The following is an 18,806-nucleotide window of genomic DNA, read 5'->3' on the forward strand; positions in this document are numbered from 1 at the left end:
AAATTAAAAACTGCTTTTATTCTAGACGAAATAAGACATTCTCCAAAAGAAAAAACTATAATCAGACACACTGTGAAAATTTCCTTGCTCTGTTAAACATACAGTAAGTTGGGAAATATTTGAATAAGAAAAAAAAATGTCTGATAATATTTGGCTAATAATTCTGACTTCAACTATATATATATATATATATATATATATATATATATATATATATATAAACGGAAGTTTACTATTGGCTGAAAACCCCATTGCATTATACAAGTCTTTTGAAATATAAGGCACAGTATGTTTCAGATAATTTAAAAAATGCAACTTATGTTGTGGAAAATATGTTAATACAAATGGCACACTAAAATAGTCAAACACAAAGTAATGATATAAGCAGAAAAAACTCTCACGAGATAATGATTGCGTTGTCAATAGAGAAGCTGTCTGAAGGGAGTCCAGCAATGGTCCAGCTGCGGATTTTCACCGGCTCACCCAGAGAGTTCATCAGTGACATGTTCTTGGAGCAAGGAATTCCTCTTGTCTTACACATGTCAATCCACTCCTCTGTAGCTCGCTGTAGAAATCAGAAACAGAGACACACAAGAAAGACAACACGATCAGATGCTTTAGACAGTTTGATCCAGAAACATCCACTGATCACTGAGTCTATTGATAAGTCTACATCTAAGAACTTTTAATGCTATTTGAAAACACAGATCCATAGTTTTAACTTTATCTATTAGTTCCAACCTTGTAATGATATTGGGGACAGCACTGTTATCGTTTCGATATCTCAGTTTTCTGTTTCAATCTAATAACGACTTACAGCACACAAAGGTAATACGCTGTGTGTCATGCACCTGCACAAAAGCTTATATAAAAAGAATCTCTGTTGGGAGAAAAGATATTGCTTTCACAGAAGGGAAATATTAAAGTTAAACTACTCTCTGTTCCCTGAGTGCTGTTTCAAACTCAACACAGCAATCCCTGGTATATTGTACAAAAGTGTTTTCACTGAGTTCATTCATTTTTTATGGACCCTGCTCTGTTGTTAAGAGTAACCAGCTGACGGGGGCAAATGTGCACAAATAATGCCTATAGAAAGGATATCAAAACACCTTAATATCACTCCACCTGAGACACATAAACTGCACTGCATACGAATATGAGTTTTACTCGCATTACAGTCAAACTCAAACAGGACTCAAGGTTATGTGTCAGAGTCAAATATGCTTCTGCCAGATGAACCCTGTCCCAGATGTATCTTATTGTTCAATAGACTCACTCCTACGCTGTAAAATAATACCAGGATTTTGCTAGATTTAGCTACATGCTGTATTTGAAAAAATAACATATCATACTCATAGTGATGGCAGTTTTGGCTTGGTCATTTTCTTAAATGATCAGATTTCTTTAACCTAAAAAGAACTTACAAATGAAGAATACCCATAAAGGTGTGGCTACATGAATTTGTCACAATTATAAAGAAAAACAATGGCTATTGTTTATTGTTTTACTATTTAGTGACAACTGAAGCACAACTTACAGAATTTCAACCAAAGCAACACTGACATGCTGGTCAATGTGGCAAAAAAACCAACGTTAACAGATATCTTCAACACTTCGCTGAGATAGGCAGTTGTCACCACGTGTCTGAAGTCCACTACAATCATACCAGTGTCAAAGAAATTATCTGTGTCCTGTTTAAGTGACTACTGTCCCATAGCACTGACTCCAATCATGATGAAGTGCTTTGAGAGGTTATTCATGCACAATATAAGACTATACTGCCAAATACACTTGACCCGCTTCAGTCTGCATACCATCCAAAGTGCTCCACAGACGACACAGTTTCCTCCACCTTCCACCTGGCTCTTACTCAATTAGAAAATAAAAATCTTTTGTTAGAATGCTGCTCATCAACTTCAGCTCAGCATTCAACACAATAATTCCACAACAGCTCATTAACAAACTCAACCTGCTAGGCCTTAACGCCTCCCTCTGCAATTGGATCCTGGACTTAGAACTTTAACTGGAAGACCCCGGTTAGTCCGTGTCGACAACATCTCGAGCACTACCACACTGAGCACAGGGGCACCACAAGACTGTGTGCTCAGCCCACTGCTCCTCACGCTGCTGACCCACGACTGCACTGCTAAGTTTAGCTTAAGCCGCATCATCAAGTTCGCCGATGACACAACAGTGGTAGGTCTTATCAGCAACAACGATGAAACGCACTACAGAGGGGAAGTAGCACAGCTGGCCGAATGGTGTGCCACTAACAACCTCTCCCTCAATGTAGAGAAGTCAAAGGAGGTTGTGTTGGACTTCGGAAAAACTTGAACCCTCCACTGACCATCGACAGCTCGACATTCGAGAGAGTCAGCAGCACTACATTCCTGGGGGTGCACATCACAGAGGATTTTACCTGGACTACAAACACCACGTCCCTCTCCATGAAGGCACAAAGCCTACACTTTCTCCGCCGGCTGAAAAGGGCTAGTCTCCCTCCACCCATCCTCACCACATTCTACAGGGAAACCATTGAGAGCGTGCTGACCAGCTGCATCACTGTCTGGTGATGCAGCAAGACCCTCCAGCGCACAGTGAACACAGCGGAAAAGATCATCAGTGCCCCTCTATCCTCCATTCAGGACATTTTCCTCTCACAGTGCACCAGCAAAGCTAGAAGTATTGTGAAAGACTCTACTCATGCCTTCCACAGTCTCTTCCAGCTGCTGCCATCAGGAAGAAGGTTTCAAAGTATTAAAGCCTGCTCGGCCAGACTACTCAATAGCTTCTTCCCACAGGCTGTTAGAGCCCTCAACTCCAGTCAATTTACCCCCCTCTGAAATCCACTTTTGCACTATATTCACCTTTAATACCTTTCTTGCACAATATCCTGCACAACATTGTTCAGTCTCATGTAAAAGTACTTGGATAGCCTGTCTTATCTGTATAGTTAAGTCTTATGTGTATAATTAAGTATCTTATAGTATATATTAATAATTCATAGGTTTTTTAATAGCTCTAATGTCCAGTGCTGTGTTTTTTATTTATGGTTAATTTATGTAGCATTGTTGTCCTGCGAGACATGACATTTCGTTCCTCTGTATGTCCACACATGTAGCGGAATGACTATAAAGCTTGACTTGACTTGATGAAACCATTGCAAATTCTGGAAGGAGAATTTTGCACAATTCAGTGACTTTAGAGCTCCACTGATCTGTAAAGTATTTTTAATTTTAATAAACTCCTAATTTAACTGTGGTGGAAAGAGTACACTACTTGCTTAAAAATGTAGTGCAAGTAGAGTAAATGTATGTGTTGTAAATATTACTTAAAAAGTAGCCATTTTATAAGTACTAAAGAGTAGTATTACACTTCTCAAGAGGACTATTACACTATAAAAAGCTGATGCGTTTACATGTAATTTGTGGACGTGTGTAAACCATAGACTGTAAAATATATGGACGGAGCATCTGTGACGTCACCCATAGGTTTCTGAACACTGCAAAAGAAGCTACAAGTAGGCGCGGTCAACCGTCGCCATTTTGTTCGCGCGTCATCGCACACACGGCGGGATACCAAACAAGGGCAAAGAGGCGGAGAGTGGGCGGAGCTACAGACGCCTGTGGCACTTTGCTTAGACCTGGCAGACAGACTTTACTTTGGGAGAAACGCTTGATACTTTATTACCTGCGACTCGTTTGTGTTCTGACCACATGTGCTTGGCTGTACACTATATCAATAAAGTGTTTAGACTTTTAAAAACACAGTAGTAATACAGTGAGCCACTAAACATTGTTCTTATGACTTTTTTCTACAGGAGGAAAACGCGAATTACTTCCAAACACTTCAATTATAGTCTGTGTTAGTAAATGCAAGACTATTGATAAAATCCAGCACAACACTGTATGACAACGCTTCAGATGACTGTTCTAGAGCCTACAGCTAATCAATCTGTCACATTCTGGAGTGCTTTACGGGTCTAAAGAAAAATATTAATGATAAATGAAACCACGTGAATGGTTTGTGAGCACAATAAAGTGCACACAGCATCCCATATCATCTGATAATTGTAAGAAATAAGTCCAAAATGCAGCTGACTGTGTAAAGCCACATAAAACAAAACAAAAATACGATGAATATGCCGAGATCAGTGACTAATCTGCCGGATTCAGCTGAGGTGAAGTGACGGCGACCAGCGAGACCTAGCTGTCACTCAAGTGGCCACGCCCTTAATTATGCAAACTTAATATAACCTAAAATAAAGGAAATGGATGAGTTATAAAAAAATTCACCCCCCTCACAGTTGTCATGGAGGGTAATAATAGCTATATGAACCGAAATCGTTCTTTGTACCAGGCTGTAAACACCTTTTCTTCTGCTGTAAAGTTGGCCATTGTAACAGTGGGCTCAATTGCAACTTGCTCTATTATGGAGCCAGGACTAGCGGAATTTTGATGAATTGCAGTTTCAGTTACTTCCGTATTGGCTTCCCGAGAGAGAGCGAGAGGTTGCCGCTTGGTGTAAACGTAACATTCTGTAGTGCACTTAGTTATTGCCCAGCAGGCACACGTCATAAGACGTTAATATTAGATTAGATTTAGGTTGTGACGTCAGGTGACCAAAATTCAATGTCTAGCCAGTGTCTAAGGACAACGTTATTCTGATCACCATCCATAACAACGTCAAATGGTGTTGATAATTGATTGATTTTAGGTTGTGTTAGAAAGTGACCAAAATCCAATTTTGAGACAACATCTTAAACCAATGTCATATTGACGTCAAGTATGGCAACCAAAATCCAACGTCTGATAGACGTCATAGTGGTAACCTCCACATAACATCAAGCTGTAACATCATTAGACATTTATATTTGGATGATTTTAGGTTGGATGTTGGACATTGATGTCTGCCTGATGTTGAGTTCTGACATCAACCCGATTTTCAATGCGTTTAAAGATTTTGGACATCTTCTTGGACACTTTTAATGCTTCCAAACAGTTTGCTGCAATTATAAATCGCCATAAAACTACCAAATTGTCTTGAGGTAGTTCATTATGATGCGATTTACCTTCTATGTGATTTTTCTAATCCCTATAGACATGAAAAAATAAAATAGTGACTGCAGGTTGAAGGAAAGTAGTGGAGTAAAAGTACCAAAATTGCACTAAAAATGTACTCAAGGGAAAGTAAAAATACACATTATTAAAACTACTTAGTAAATTACAATTTCTGAAAAAAAAAAATACTAATTTACAATTTTGAGTAATTGTAATTTGTTACTTTACACCACTGTAATTTAATATCTAAGTTAGTAGTTATGTTTAATTATTGGGTAGAATTAGGGATATAGATTAAGTTTATGTCTTCTTAATTCACTATCAACATTCAGTATCTTAATTTTAGGCAGCTAAAAGCCACTAGTTAATAGTAAGATTGGTTTAAGTCATCGCATAGGGAATATTGTCAGTTTGGTATTGCACATGTGTAAATGTTTTGACAACATTATCTGTGAAGATATGAACAGTGTGGATTGATGGCTTGTTGGGTGAAAAACATTTTTGTGTGTGCTGGCATACCTGTCTAAAGCTGGAAGTAAAGGCGCCCAGGTAGGCCACTATGGCAGCAGAGACAAGAATGTCTCCAGTAAGGTTGTTGTAGAGCTGACCTAAGTTAAATGCTGTCTCACTCCAGCGGGACTTCTCTCCTCCTAACCCACCAATCAGCTGCTCTGCTCGCTCTAGCTTTTTACTGCACATCTCCACCTAAAGAAATAGAACAAAACATTTTCAACTGTTCAAAGGTTTGGTCTCAGTAAGATTTTAAAGAAATTAATACTTTCATTGCTAAAAAGGTAACAATAATGCCTTTATTGTCTATGAAGCTATTCTGTCGTGACATCCCTTGGAGAGATTAGTATGTTCATTCATTCATTCATTTTATTTTCAGCTTAGTCTTATTAATTAGGGCTCGCCACAGCAGAACGAACCGCCAACTTATCCAGTATATATTTTAAGCAGTGGATGCCCTTCCAGCTGCAACCCAACACTGGGAAACTCCCATATGCTCTTGCATTAAGATTAGTATAGTAAATATAAATACATATGTACATATAAACAGTGCTGATATATTTGGTCTTGGTGGAACAAATCTGCTATGCTGCTGCTGCTTTGATTATTGTTGCAGAGCAAGCTCCATCCCTAGCTTCTTCCAGTACAACATATTCACAGACATACTCTCTGAGAATCTAAAACACTGCTTCTGGAAACAAAATGTACATAAAATCCTCAAAGCAGATCTATACATAGTTGGAGCTGGGCTGAATGGTGCAGTTAGAAGCATTTTCGTTAGGATCAATCAGCCTGTTAATGCATAGAGTTTCATGACAGAAAAAAAAGTTCTTTCCAAAATTGAAAATAAAAAATGTTACTTGAGAAGCAAATCAGAACGTTAGAACGATACCAAATCTTATGATATCAAACTTGTTGAAAAGCAGTATATGTAACATTTCTTAACACATATTAGCTGATGTTCACAGTTTCAACTAAAGGTCAGATGCAATCATGTCACAGTTTTACATGATATAGAAGCACTAGCACATTTACCAAAAATTAAAAACTATGCTGAACCAGCTGTTGACACCTAAAACATGGCAGAGGAACTGTGGCTGTCATATGTATTTTGAGAAAATGAGCTATTTTACACGAATGAGAAAAAGAAGATCAGATCTGACTTGATTTATATAAAAAACTGTGACAATAAATGAATGTTTACTACACAAATATCCACTGTAATAATCTAATTGAATGTCTGTTTCACTAGTGCAGAGCTTCTTTGATGATCACAGATAAACGGATCTTTAAAATCCCAGTTAGCCACCAGAGAAACATTGTCTTTGTTTGAAATGACAAAGTGAGCCTGCACTGCTACAGCAAAGAGTGATGGGAAATCAGTGCTTGGGCACGAATCTGACAGCACAATCTCTGAACAATCCAATCCTCTTATTCACTCTCTGTGATGGTACTTCACTAATTCTTTGTGACATTGATTCCTTCGACATCATGACACTTTATGGTCCTTGAATTCCTCTATAGTTCCTGTTTTTTCGAACTCATATCCCAAAGTGAGAAACCAATTTGAAAGAGACTGTTCCAGTGGTGTTTCAGGAACAGCATAACAGGTTTGCCTCAATGCATTCAAGTGCCTTGATTCTGGCCATGCTTGAGAGAGCATGGCATAAACAATTTCTCCTCTCCAATAGGGAAAACAGACAACCTGAATTACAAACATGGAGAGACGAGGGGAAAAAAGAAGAGGGGAACATGAAAGGAAGTGAAATAGGGCAGAAAACGGCAGCGGGGCCTTGGTGATGCTTGGTTTACCCAAACACACGCTAAACTGACAGGCAGTCTCCACAGACAAATGAGAACAGAGTGTGTGTGCGTATGCATGTGCCCCTGTGTGTTTCCTGTGTGGGTTTAGAAAACAAAGGCTTTACTCTTGCAACTTCAAAGTTTGAACATAAAAATGATCTGAAGGAAAGTAAACAAGGAAGAAAAGGAAAACATCCCCTTAACCCCTCTTGATGTAAAAACACAAACTAAATTCCTAAATAAACATCCATCAAAAAGCGGACATTTTAAACAGGGCTGGGTTCTGCTGGAGGAGAGGTTACAAAGAATGTCAACAAAAAATAGTTGAATGTAGTGTAATACAGAAGCTTTCAGGAACAGTAGTTAACCGTTCGTTGACAGAAAAACTCTTTTGTGACTGCTGTCCTCTGCTTACCTGATTTTCAAGGTCAGCCTTTTTGTTCTTGTTGGCTTCCAGGGTCTCCTGCAGTTTGGCCAGTTTGTCCTGGACCTCCTTCAAAGCAGCCTGTTTCTTCTGGAGGCTCTCCATGGCCACCTTCAGTTTCTCTTCGGCATGTGCCAACTTCTCTTTTTTGGGGGCCACTACCTTTGCCACTCTGTCAAGGAAAAAAATACGTTTTTGCACCATAAATTTATTTCTTGGAGACCCACATAAAATCCAGAGTTAATTGATGATGTCCTGAATTCCAAATTAAGGTCACATTTGTTCTCACATTTTAAGGGACGAAAACCAATTATTTAAAGGGGTGGTTGAGTTTAGATGCTGCAAATCAATGTGTTCTCATGCTTCGTTTGTAAAAAAAATCCCATTATTTTTTTTCATATATCTTACTTTGATTATATCCAGCTACTCTGAAAAAGACTGTCATATTTCCTAGTTCCTCTGAAGGGCCCGCCCTCCAGAGGCTCTGATTGGCCAGCTAACATAATTGTGCGATTCACGGATTGGCTCCACGTCACCAGGAAAAGTGTCACACGCCTTCAAGCATGCGCTTTTGCGCTGTGTAAACACTGTCAGCCACTGTAGCTGTTAGGGGTATCAGTTTGTGCCTGAATCAGACAGAAAATGACACAGAGGACACAGCTGAACCTCACGCCTGCTCTCTAAAATAAAATCTGAAGTGTCGTTCACATATATTCAGAATAAGCATGTGTAAGAAATATGAAACGTTCACATGTCTTTTGTGAGTTCGTTATTTAAGAAGTAGAACGCAGGAAAAGTGGCTGCATAGAGAGACACTGGAGCGATGTTGAAGATTGTGGTTGTTTACAGCGGTTTGAATGATAAATATGAATTTGTAGCCAAATTGTTATCGGTGCCAAACAGCATTTCACAATGTTTACATCCTTGTTTACGTCCTCACTACAACATACTTGTACTTGTAACCTTGTAATATTTACAGGTTGTGGCTCACAGTCCACAGCTTCGTCGGTTGGAGGAGTTTTTAGCCGAATCCAGCACTGAACTGGGAGAGATTCTAGAGCTGTCCATTGTCAAATGCTAGCTATATATTCTTTATAATTCTCTGGAACATAGTTAAAATAAAATTTTAAGCCCTTCTGTTTTTGAAGACCAAATACAAAAACAGAACAAGCTCTGTGAAAATAGCAGCATTTAGACGGCATTTTAGTTTCTCTGCTACATTACAGCATTACAGTGCCTCTGGCCCCGCCCCTTTGCTGTGCGGGGTGTATTGCATGGGGTGAATGCACATAACCTGAAGCACTTGTGATCTCACTAGCCCGGATGTATTTTTTTATAAAATCCAGATGATTGGATATTTTGTAAATGTAATTGGCTTAAAGCCCATTTTCTGCATTGACCTTTAGCTTAACTCAGACTCACTTATCATAAGAGTCCATGGCACAGACCCATTTACAGAGCCCCTCTGCAGCAGCGGAGGCTGTGCGGATCTTCTCTGGAACAAAGTCAGGGTTGGTGATGTATTTATTCCGAATAACGCTCATGTAGTTGACTGGAATGTTGTCTTTATTGTACTCATGAAGGCTCTGGAGAAACTTCATATCTCCTAATAGTTTCTTTGCTGGGCCCCAGTAGTCTTCAACCTTCTTGCCAGAACCTGAGGGGTCTGGGATACGGTCTGGTTTTATGCCTTTCAGGATGCAGATGGCTTCCATCACCAACTTGACACCAGCTGGAGGATTCTTCATGGCTTTAACTAGAGTTATATCCTACAGAGGGTGACACAGATTGATTTATTAGATAATGGTAGTATAATCAAAAGGCACTGCTAGTTTTTATTAATTAAAGACAGAAAAACAGAAAAATGGTACATTAATTTGTGTTTTATTGTCCATTAACTGTTTGGTTACTAATATAATCAAACATATCTCTGTGTGTGTGTGATTCAATCCTTTTAAAGGGATAGTTCACCCAAAAATAAACATTTCCTGTGAATTTACTCACACTTAGATTATTCATGACTTTTTTTCTTCAGTAGAACATTACAAAATATTTTGAATCATATAATAGCAGTGAATGCTAGCCATTTTTTAAAAGAAAAAAATAAGCATATACAAACAAAGCTAATGCTAACACACTGATGTCTTGTGAATCGATCGATCTGTGTAGGAAACTGAACATTATTTACAAATTTATTAGCTTAGCCTAGTGAGTGTGAGTTTCCAGTCTTTTAATGACATATGGCCGAGCGTGCACTCTGACATGAGTTCATTTATCAGAATGGAGTCGTGTATGCGAGTGTAATTTATAGCAGATATCGCATCTTGGACAATAACCTCACCCTTGAGTGCATACATCGCCAAGCAACCGGAAGCCTCATGTTCAATACATTTGTGCGAGTGCCGAGAACTGTTTGCCCAGGCTATGGATTAAAGATCAAAGTGGATCATCTTAGTGTATCATCAGGAGCCACAGGGATTGGTTTGGACTTGTTCGTATGTCTTTATTTTTTATCTAAAAGAGGTTGACCATTGATTTAAACTACACTCTTCACCAAAGACCACAAATTCAGCTAAAAATCTTCATACATTTTCTAATGAAGAAGAAAGTCACCTATATCTTCAATGATTAGAGGGTAAGTACTGTAAATGACCTCCCAAAAATGTAATCTGAGAGTTACTTAATGTTATAACCATTTCATATGGTATATTAAGCAAGAAAAAACCTGTTGGGTGAGTGTGTCCAAAGCAGCTAGTGCAGCTTCCAGGATGGGCACAGCAACAGCCAGATCGGCATCACATTCATCTTTAATGGCCTTGGCAGCCATGGCCTGCTCATTAGCCTCCGCTTCATCCACACGGACCACCTTCTCTGTCTTGGATACCTCTTCAGACTCATGCTGAATGACCACCATCATCTCTTCCACCTCTTTAGTTGCAACTCGCAGCTGAGGCTGAAGAGCCTCCAGCTCCCCCTGCATTGTTGACACCTGTGTGGCAGCCGATTCCAGCTTCTGAAGACCAACCTCATAACGACTCTTCAGCTTCATGACTTCCCTGAAATCATTATTGGCACAAATAGTGCTTATTATAGAAAGAATCCACTTGGCAAAATGACACAACCCAATTATTCAAACCTAATCAGTCAATGATTCTGATGTAAAGCCCCATAGAGAAGAATGACTTACGCTCTTTTGCGCTGGAGTAGGTGTTTGAACATAGAGATAAGCTCCAAATAGGAGGTTGGTGTGACATAGTTGTAGCGCTGCAGCTCTGAAAGGAAATGTGCTGAGAGATTGATGGTGGATGTGTGGAAGCTCTTGCACATGCTAATACAGCCTTCGCGAGCAGTGTCCGTCATTTCAACATCTTCCAGGAAACGAGAGGCCACAGCCTGCAGCGCATCTTCTGGCCAGCTCTTTTGGAACATAATGATTGACAGTGATTACACTTTTATTCCTTGACTATAACAAGGTTTCATGTATCCTTAAATGGAATTTCAATTATCTTAAAATAGCACTAAACAAAGCATATTTCACATTAACACCAACCTGAAACCAGTCAATAGTGCAGCAGTTAATGAGAGCAGGGAAACGTCGCAGGCGACTTCTGAAGGTATCACCAATAGGACTCATGGCTAGCACCACATGCAACTGACTGCGACAGCGCTCTAAAAACATGTTAAAGAGAGCCAGTGTGCTTCCATCCGTCTGCTTATCACGATCCCGCTGACGGTCCAAGACACGCATGCGCTCACAAATCTCCTGCTTCTCATCTACAGCAAAGAGATTGGGAACCTCTCCAGTGTTTAACAAGTTACTCACATCTTCTAAAAATGACTCCATCTTAATCTGGGTGTCTGTGAATAGGAAGACTCCGTGAGTATCCCCAGATGTTGATTTTTGCATGATGAGTTTGAGGTCATCTCGCCATTCTGTAACTCCATAACTCTTGGAGATCTCTACCTGGAAGAGTTCGGCTTCAGCCATGTGTGCGGCCAAGCGCGTCAGTGACTGTCGTCCACTCCCTCCAACACCTACGAGGAGAGCGTGACCACGAGGCTGCTTGAGAATGCGGGAGATTCGACAAACATGCTCAATGGCGAACCGGAAAAGTACAAGATTCATGGGAGCCTTGCTTATATTGTTGTACTCTTCAAGATGGGTCTCCACCACCTGACGGAGCTTCTCAGCATCACCGACTTCACGGTAGTTGCGGTCCTCACCCTTGGGGTCATGAAAATCACAGAACATGAGGCTGCGAAGATCATCTTCAGTCACAAGTCCATCTGAGTTGCTGTCCAGATGCTTAAAGAGCTGATGGAAATCTTCATTCAGGTGAGATTTGGAGACTTCTTGCAGAAAGCCCACCATCCATGCACAATCATCCGGATGAACTAAACGGTCATAATACACTCTCAGGACCTGCACAAGAGAAGATTTAATCATCAATCAGTGTTTTTATTAGAATATGCCCTTTAAAACCATGTTTGCAGTTACAGTACCTCATGCACCCATAACCGTTTGATAGCTGTAAGGTCGTCTGCAGTTTCTGGCCGTGATAAGCAGATACCCTGAATGACGCGAGAAAAATCTCGAAGATTGAATAGGTAATGGGATTTAGCTGGGGTTGGTAGAAGGTTCTTAGTGGCCTCCTGGTACACAGACATAGTGGCACTAATGATCTGAGAGGTGACGCTTGCAAATGGTTTGGGAAATGGAAATCTGTAGGTAAATACAGGAAATGTGTTAACATTTTAATTTATTTAGTAACCTCATGAGTATGGAGCAATGTTACCTTATGGTTAAGTGCCAGTCCAGAATTCTTGAAAAAATGGTGAACATGGTTTTGTTATCAAATTCATTAATAGTCACTGTGTTGAAATGCCGTAAAAAGCGAGGAGTCACAGGGTTCCTACCTCCACCTGGATGAAGATGGACATGCCAGATATTTACAAGCACAACTGTATACACAATGTTCAACACATTCAAAAGTTTGGGGTCAGTAGGATTTTTAAATGTTTTAAAATAAGCTTCTCCTGCTCACCAAGGCTACATTTATTTAATCAAAAATACAGAATAAATTGTAAAATGTTATTGCCCTATAAAATAACCGCTCAAAAGTAGTTAATCATTTAATTTAATAATTTATTCCAGTGATTTTAAAGATGAACTTTCAGTTTCATTACTCCAGTCTTCAGAGTCACATGATCCTTTGGAAATCCCTCTAATATTATTATTATTAGTAGTAGTAGTAGTAGTAATAGTAATAAAAGCAGTAATGACTGCAGTAATAAAAAGCATTTATTTAATAAATATTTAACAATTTAACAATTTTTTACATTTAATAAATGCCGCTTTGATGAACAGAATAATTTTTTTTTTTAAAGATGAAAAAATAACTGACCCTAAAATTTTTGACCAGTACTGTACATACTCAAACATTTTTCTGAGAACTGCATTTGCTCTAATGTCTGCTCTGAAAAAAAAGTGACGTGAGCTCACCAGGCGGACCCATGGCACACATGATCTGGATGTCCACTAAGTTGATCATGGAGCAGTCCTTCATGTCATACCAGTTCCAGTGGTCAAGCCACTGCCGCAGAAGCTCCACCGGAGGCTGGGCTCCATACGTCTCTCTTGCTGGCATATTCACATCATCAACAAATACCACCTGATCAAAATAAATACAAGACCAATTAAAAAGACTAAAAGCATTTTTAACATGAATTTAATGCAATTTGATGCTGTAATTTTCAATGTTGGTAGATAATGTGCTATTTTATATGGTGATTATAAACTGGTGAATCAGGAATCTATTTACTCTCCATCTAAATTAGAGGCAATTAGGAACTCATTTTCATGTTACAGTCAGAATTTTAAACATAGATGATAGTCAAAGTGGATTTTAAAATGGACAAAATAATTAAAAACTGATTTAATCGTAAACAAAACAAGGAGAACATGTTTAAGGTATACCATTTTCTTTCCCAGGGGAGGGCCAAACACTCCTTTCCTCCTTTTATCAAGTTTTGACATAATAATGTTTTGGGTCTGTGCTGCTGTTGTTTGTGCTGAGAAGTTGATCAACAGAGGACTGTACACATCCTTCTCCAGACGATTCAGCAAAAAGTCCTGTGGGAGATTTGGAGGCACTTAATTACCTCTAGTTACAGCAGATGTTGCATCAAAATTCTGTTTTCATGAACACTTCCAACCTGTGTTAGAAGTGTTGAGAAAACAGTCTTTCAACTGTAAACCTGTCACTATCGTAATAAAAGAGGCTACAAGTACATAAGTCAATGAAATAGGTTTGTATAACCTTCACACTATGCATAATTAGGTATGCGCATCGTTGCACACCATAATACATGCCGAAAACTGATGCAATATGGATGAATTCTTGTGAATTCAGTAGTTGACCTAAAGGATGAAAATCAACAACATGCACAAGCAACATAAAAGCTCTTATTATGATCAGCCATGTGTCAACTAATTAATGTAAATATATGCACATTTCAGAGAGAGCCCATTCATTATAGTTTAAGGAGCCTCCACTTACGCCTGAAAGATACAGTCTCTTTCATTCCTTTAAACTCTATGAAAGAGCCATGTGGCAGAGTGTAAAAATGATGATTTAATATTCATTTTCGAAATGAGAGTGATGAAGTCATCAGCACCTGCAGGCATTTCATATACACAACATGGAGACTTTTAGAGCCCTTCAGTTTTTTTTCCACAGATTCATGATGTGGAAAAATAAAACGGAACAAGCGAAACAAGCGGGTAAGTGAGTTGAACAAAAACTGAATGAATCCTCTTTAAACCAGTTTCAGGCAAAATTACCATGTCTCCTCTATCTTCACAAAACAAAAACCAAAACTGATGTCTAAACTCTTAACTACAGCCTGGGACACATCACTGATGGATGCATTTATAATTTTTTTTTTGCATACTTATGATTATGAGTGTTTGACTGGTTCATTTGAGTGACTTTTTAACCACACCACCAACCAAAGAGTGTACGGTTTGTTCATCTCTTGTGGAAATGGGGCAGGGGCGCACAGTAGGCCACAGTTGGTCTTAAACCATTGACTCATTTATCATAATCTGATGACCTGTCGTCCCACAGCCTGCAGACGTACAAGTTCACTTAAAAGGTTTCATGCTCAGATGGCATAGCCTGGCAATGTATAGTGTTGGTAGAGAGAGTTATGTTATGCACCTATTTTGTTTTTAGCAGAGACAACAGCACTGGCTCACATGCACCATTGGTGAGAATATACACCTTTAGAAAATCCTACAGAAGATCCTACATCAATAAATTTGGGTGCATTCAAGTCATGTCACAAAAATCATATTTACAAGTTTATTGCACATGAACATAACCACAAAATTTTATTAAGATTGGGGAACTCAACTTAGGGAAATATTTTGGTAACACTTTATTTTGATGGTCCATTTGAGTATTAGTAAACTGTCTGCTTAATATCTGTTGATACTGCTGCTAAACAGACATTTAGCATTTAGTACATGTCAACTTACACTAACCCTTACCCCAACCCAAACCTCAACCTAATAGTCTAATCTGATGAGAATTGGTTGCAATGTAGATGCAATGTAGCTTAAATTCAACAAACAGGGCATCAAAATAAAGTGTAACTAAAACTTTTAAGCTCAGAGTTTGTGTGTGTCAGTGAGAAACACTGCAGAATCACTGATCTATAATAAAGAGAGTATTTTTCCAACACATTTCTAAACATAATAGTTTTAATAACTCATTTCTAATAACTGATTTATTTTATCTTTGCCATGATGACAGTAAATAATATTTGACTAGATATTTTTCAAGACACTTCTACACAGCTTAAAGTGACATTTAAAGGCTTAACTTGGTTAATTAGATTAACTAGGCAGGTTAGGGTAATTAGGCAAGTTATTGTATAACAATGGTTTGTTCCGTAGACTATCGAAAAAATATAGCTTAAAAGGGCTAATAATTTTGACCTTAAAATGGTATTTAAAAAATTAAAAACTGCTTTTATTCTATCCAAAATAAAACAAATAAGACTTTCTCCAGAAGAAAAAAAATTATCAGACATACTGTGAAAATTTCCTTGCTCTGTTAAACATCATTTGGGAAATATTTAAAAAAGAAAAATATATCAAAGGGGGGCTGATTGCAACTGTATATTATTACATAAAAATCAGAAGGCAGAATTCATGGATGCAAGGTAAATTCTTGTGGTTTGTCAGTGACAGATACTTTGCTTTTTGTTTTCTATTAGCAGAGTTAACACACCCTGGTGTATGGTCTTGTAGAATGACATTTTGTGCTGACAAAAGTGACTTGAATGCACCTGATGTCATTATCACGACTTGTCAACTCATAAGTAGGAATGTCCTACTTGAACGCAGCACATGTATCGCTTTTTAAGGCAAACCTCTTTAACACTGAGCAGAAGTATCAAATAGATTCTCTAAAAAATACAGCCTGACAGTGGGAAGATAAGGATATAATATTATTTTGAAGCAAACAATCTGTTGAAGGTGACACTCAAATCAACTAATGAGTTTAAGAGTGAATAGGTGTATTCAAACCAAATCCTAAAATGTGTACAGCTATAAATAGATTAAATCGGCTATAAGTAATAATTTAATTATTTTAACAATTTTTTGGCAATGTTTGAACAATGTTTTAAACAAATGTTTAAAACAAAAATGTATGAAATGATACTTTCCTCACCTTCCTAGGTTGTTTATAAGCCTGTAGACTAATATTTATGTGAAGGGTTTTGTAACATTTTGGTGGGAAAATCGAAAGCATGTGATATTTCTGCATGTTTCAGAAAGCCTCTCATTCATTAACACTTAGGGTGCTTTAACATTAAAGACTTTTGTTTCGGAACCTGTTTAGTTTCCCCTGTTAGGGCGGTTCGTTTGGCATATGAGAATCCAGTATTCGCGCTCGGATCCGCTACAAAACAATCGGTCCGAGATCGCCTGAATGAGGTGGTCTCGGCTCGATTGAAATGAACTCTGGAGCTGGTTGATTGTAGTAAGAAAGCAATACGATCTGAGCCATGCTATATCACAGTGTATTATGGATAAGTAATAGGCATATACTTTATATGGCTATATGAAGAGATAATTATGAGTAGGGCGGGATGCCATTCCTACAGGTAAATACGCATTTCGTGTCAAATACTAAAGTGAAAGCATGTTAACTATTAACAAAAGCTGTTTATCCGTTAGCAAAATTGACTAAACGGCAGTCTTGGTTTATCTTTTTATTTCTCTCTATAATGTAAAGCCTATAATGCATAAGCCAGCTGCTATGTATGATAAAGTCTTAACTCTGATTTATATTTGGTGACGACGTCTCTAGGTGTCACCATTCAAAATGTAAGTCAGCTTTTCGCTTATAATGTCTTATCGCTCATCGTCATAAATTAAAATAAGGAACGCATGACAGCTGAGCGGGATTCTAATAAAAACAAACCGTGAAACAATGTACAACAATGTAACAATGTACAACAATGTAACAGTTTTAATCCCTGTTTCGGAACAAGAGAATCAATCCACAGGTGTGAAATGACCATGTTCAAAACAAAGAGCTTTTCTGTACCATAATGTCGAAATCATTCACACTAATCTAACAAATCATGTCTAATAAAGACAGATCTATATCTAATCTCAACTATACTTTGTGATCAAACTGTCTGTCAACATAATATTGGTAAATTGCCCACTTAAAATCCCAATATTTGAGAAACCATAAAATACGTTACAAATCATACCAAATACTTCAAATTAGGAGTGTCAACTTTATTTGCTAATTTAATAAAAAATTATGATTAAAAAGCCACAAATTACAATAAGGTTTCACTATTAATGTTGGTCAATGTATTTACTAACGCGAACAAATAATGACAAATACTTGTACAGCATTAATTAATCATATTTTAACTTTAATAAATCAACTTTATTACTATTAACTAACAATAACAAAAATAAATAAATACTGTAATAAATGTATAGTCCATTGTTTGTTTATATTAGTGAGTACATTAACTAATACAACCTTATTGTAGAGTGTTATGAGCATATTATAAAATGAGCATATTAACTCATGGCCCTAATTCTTACACAGCTACTGGCAGTGTCTTGAGTGTCTTACTTACTTGACAATACATTTCCGAGATTTTCTTAGCAATTGTCACAATCTGATTGTCCTTAATTAATGACTAATTAATATGCACATAATATAATTATTTCACGTCAAATTTGAATTGATTGACAACCCTACTCTAAATATATGCCTGACTGTTGAGTCAGATGTGATAAAAATAGCAGTGAAACACTCACCAGAATATAGACGCTCTTGCCAGTCCCCGTGGGGCCAACAAAGACGGTGGGCTTCTGATGAGTGATGAGCAGCTTCATGAGAGCATTGTAGCGTACAGTGTTCTCCGTGGGCACAATTATTTCGTTGAACTGCATATCTTTGGGAATGGGGGGGAAAGCCTTCAGCTCCTCAGTCCACAATTCCCATCTGCCTGGACCCTGTAAGTGTATCATTGCTCATGTAAACCGTTTTAAATTAAAAACAATTCCAGTAAATCGTCTTGTTAGCTTTTTGTTTCATGCTTTGTTTTGCTGTCCTTCAGAGCTGTCTCAAACTACAGTATGTATTAACGCCCCATTGTTTCCAATTCCACCATCACGACACCTTCTGTAATTTCTTCATGATGCATTCTTTGTAGAAGCCTATATGCACCACAAAAGAATTATGAGCTTGTTCATGGTCTTGTCTGTTCATAAAAAAGGCTTTTATCTAGAGCAGAAAAATGTAAGCAATGGATAATCCATTTCTTCTCTAATAAATGACATTTTCAGCATTTAATGAGGCATGAAATTGGCAAATTAGTCCAGGTTATGCCTGAAGTTTTATTACACAGAGATAAAGCTTGTGATTTATAACAAATAATAAGACAGATTACCTCATTCA

At 38.0% G+C, this 18,806-nt stretch overlaps 1 protein-coding gene across 1 annotated transcript in view; it reads right to left on the reverse strand.

Moving 5' to 3' along the window:
* The window catches only part of dnah7 (dynein, axonemal, heavy chain 7), a 134,453-nt gene that overhangs the window by 31,497 nt on the left and 84,150 nt on the right, over positions 1-18,806 (reverse strand). Inside the window, exons 36-47 of the mRNA XM_056465310.1 lie at positions 18,164-18,361; positions 13,775-13,930; positions 13,301-13,469; positions 12,594-12,720; positions 12,301-12,520; positions 11,348-12,220; positions 10,985-11,214; positions 10,523-10,853; positions 9,220-9,566; positions 7,789-7,969; positions 5,580-5,765; positions 402-565 (exon numbers count right to left, since the gene is read on the reverse strand). Coding sequence (XP_056321285.1) covers positions 402-565; positions 5,580-5,765; positions 7,789-7,969; positions 9,220-9,566; positions 10,523-10,853; positions 10,985-11,214; positions 11,348-12,220; positions 12,301-12,520; positions 12,594-12,720; positions 13,301-13,469; positions 13,775-13,930; positions 18,164-18,361 — 3,182 coding nt within the window. The remainder of the gene's footprint in view (positions 1-401; positions 566-5,579; positions 5,766-7,788; positions 7,970-9,219; positions 9,567-10,522; positions 10,854-10,984; positions 11,215-11,347; positions 12,221-12,300; positions 12,521-12,593; positions 12,721-13,300; positions 13,470-13,774; positions 13,931-18,163; positions 18,362-18,806) is intronic.

Source organism: Danio aesculapii, chromosome 9, assembly GCF_903798145.1.
Source record: "Danio aesculapii chromosome 9, fDanAes4.1, whole genome shotgun sequence".
Taxonomy (NCBI): Eukaryota; Metazoa; Chordata; class Actinopteri; order Cypriniformes; family Danionidae; genus Danio; species Danio aesculapii.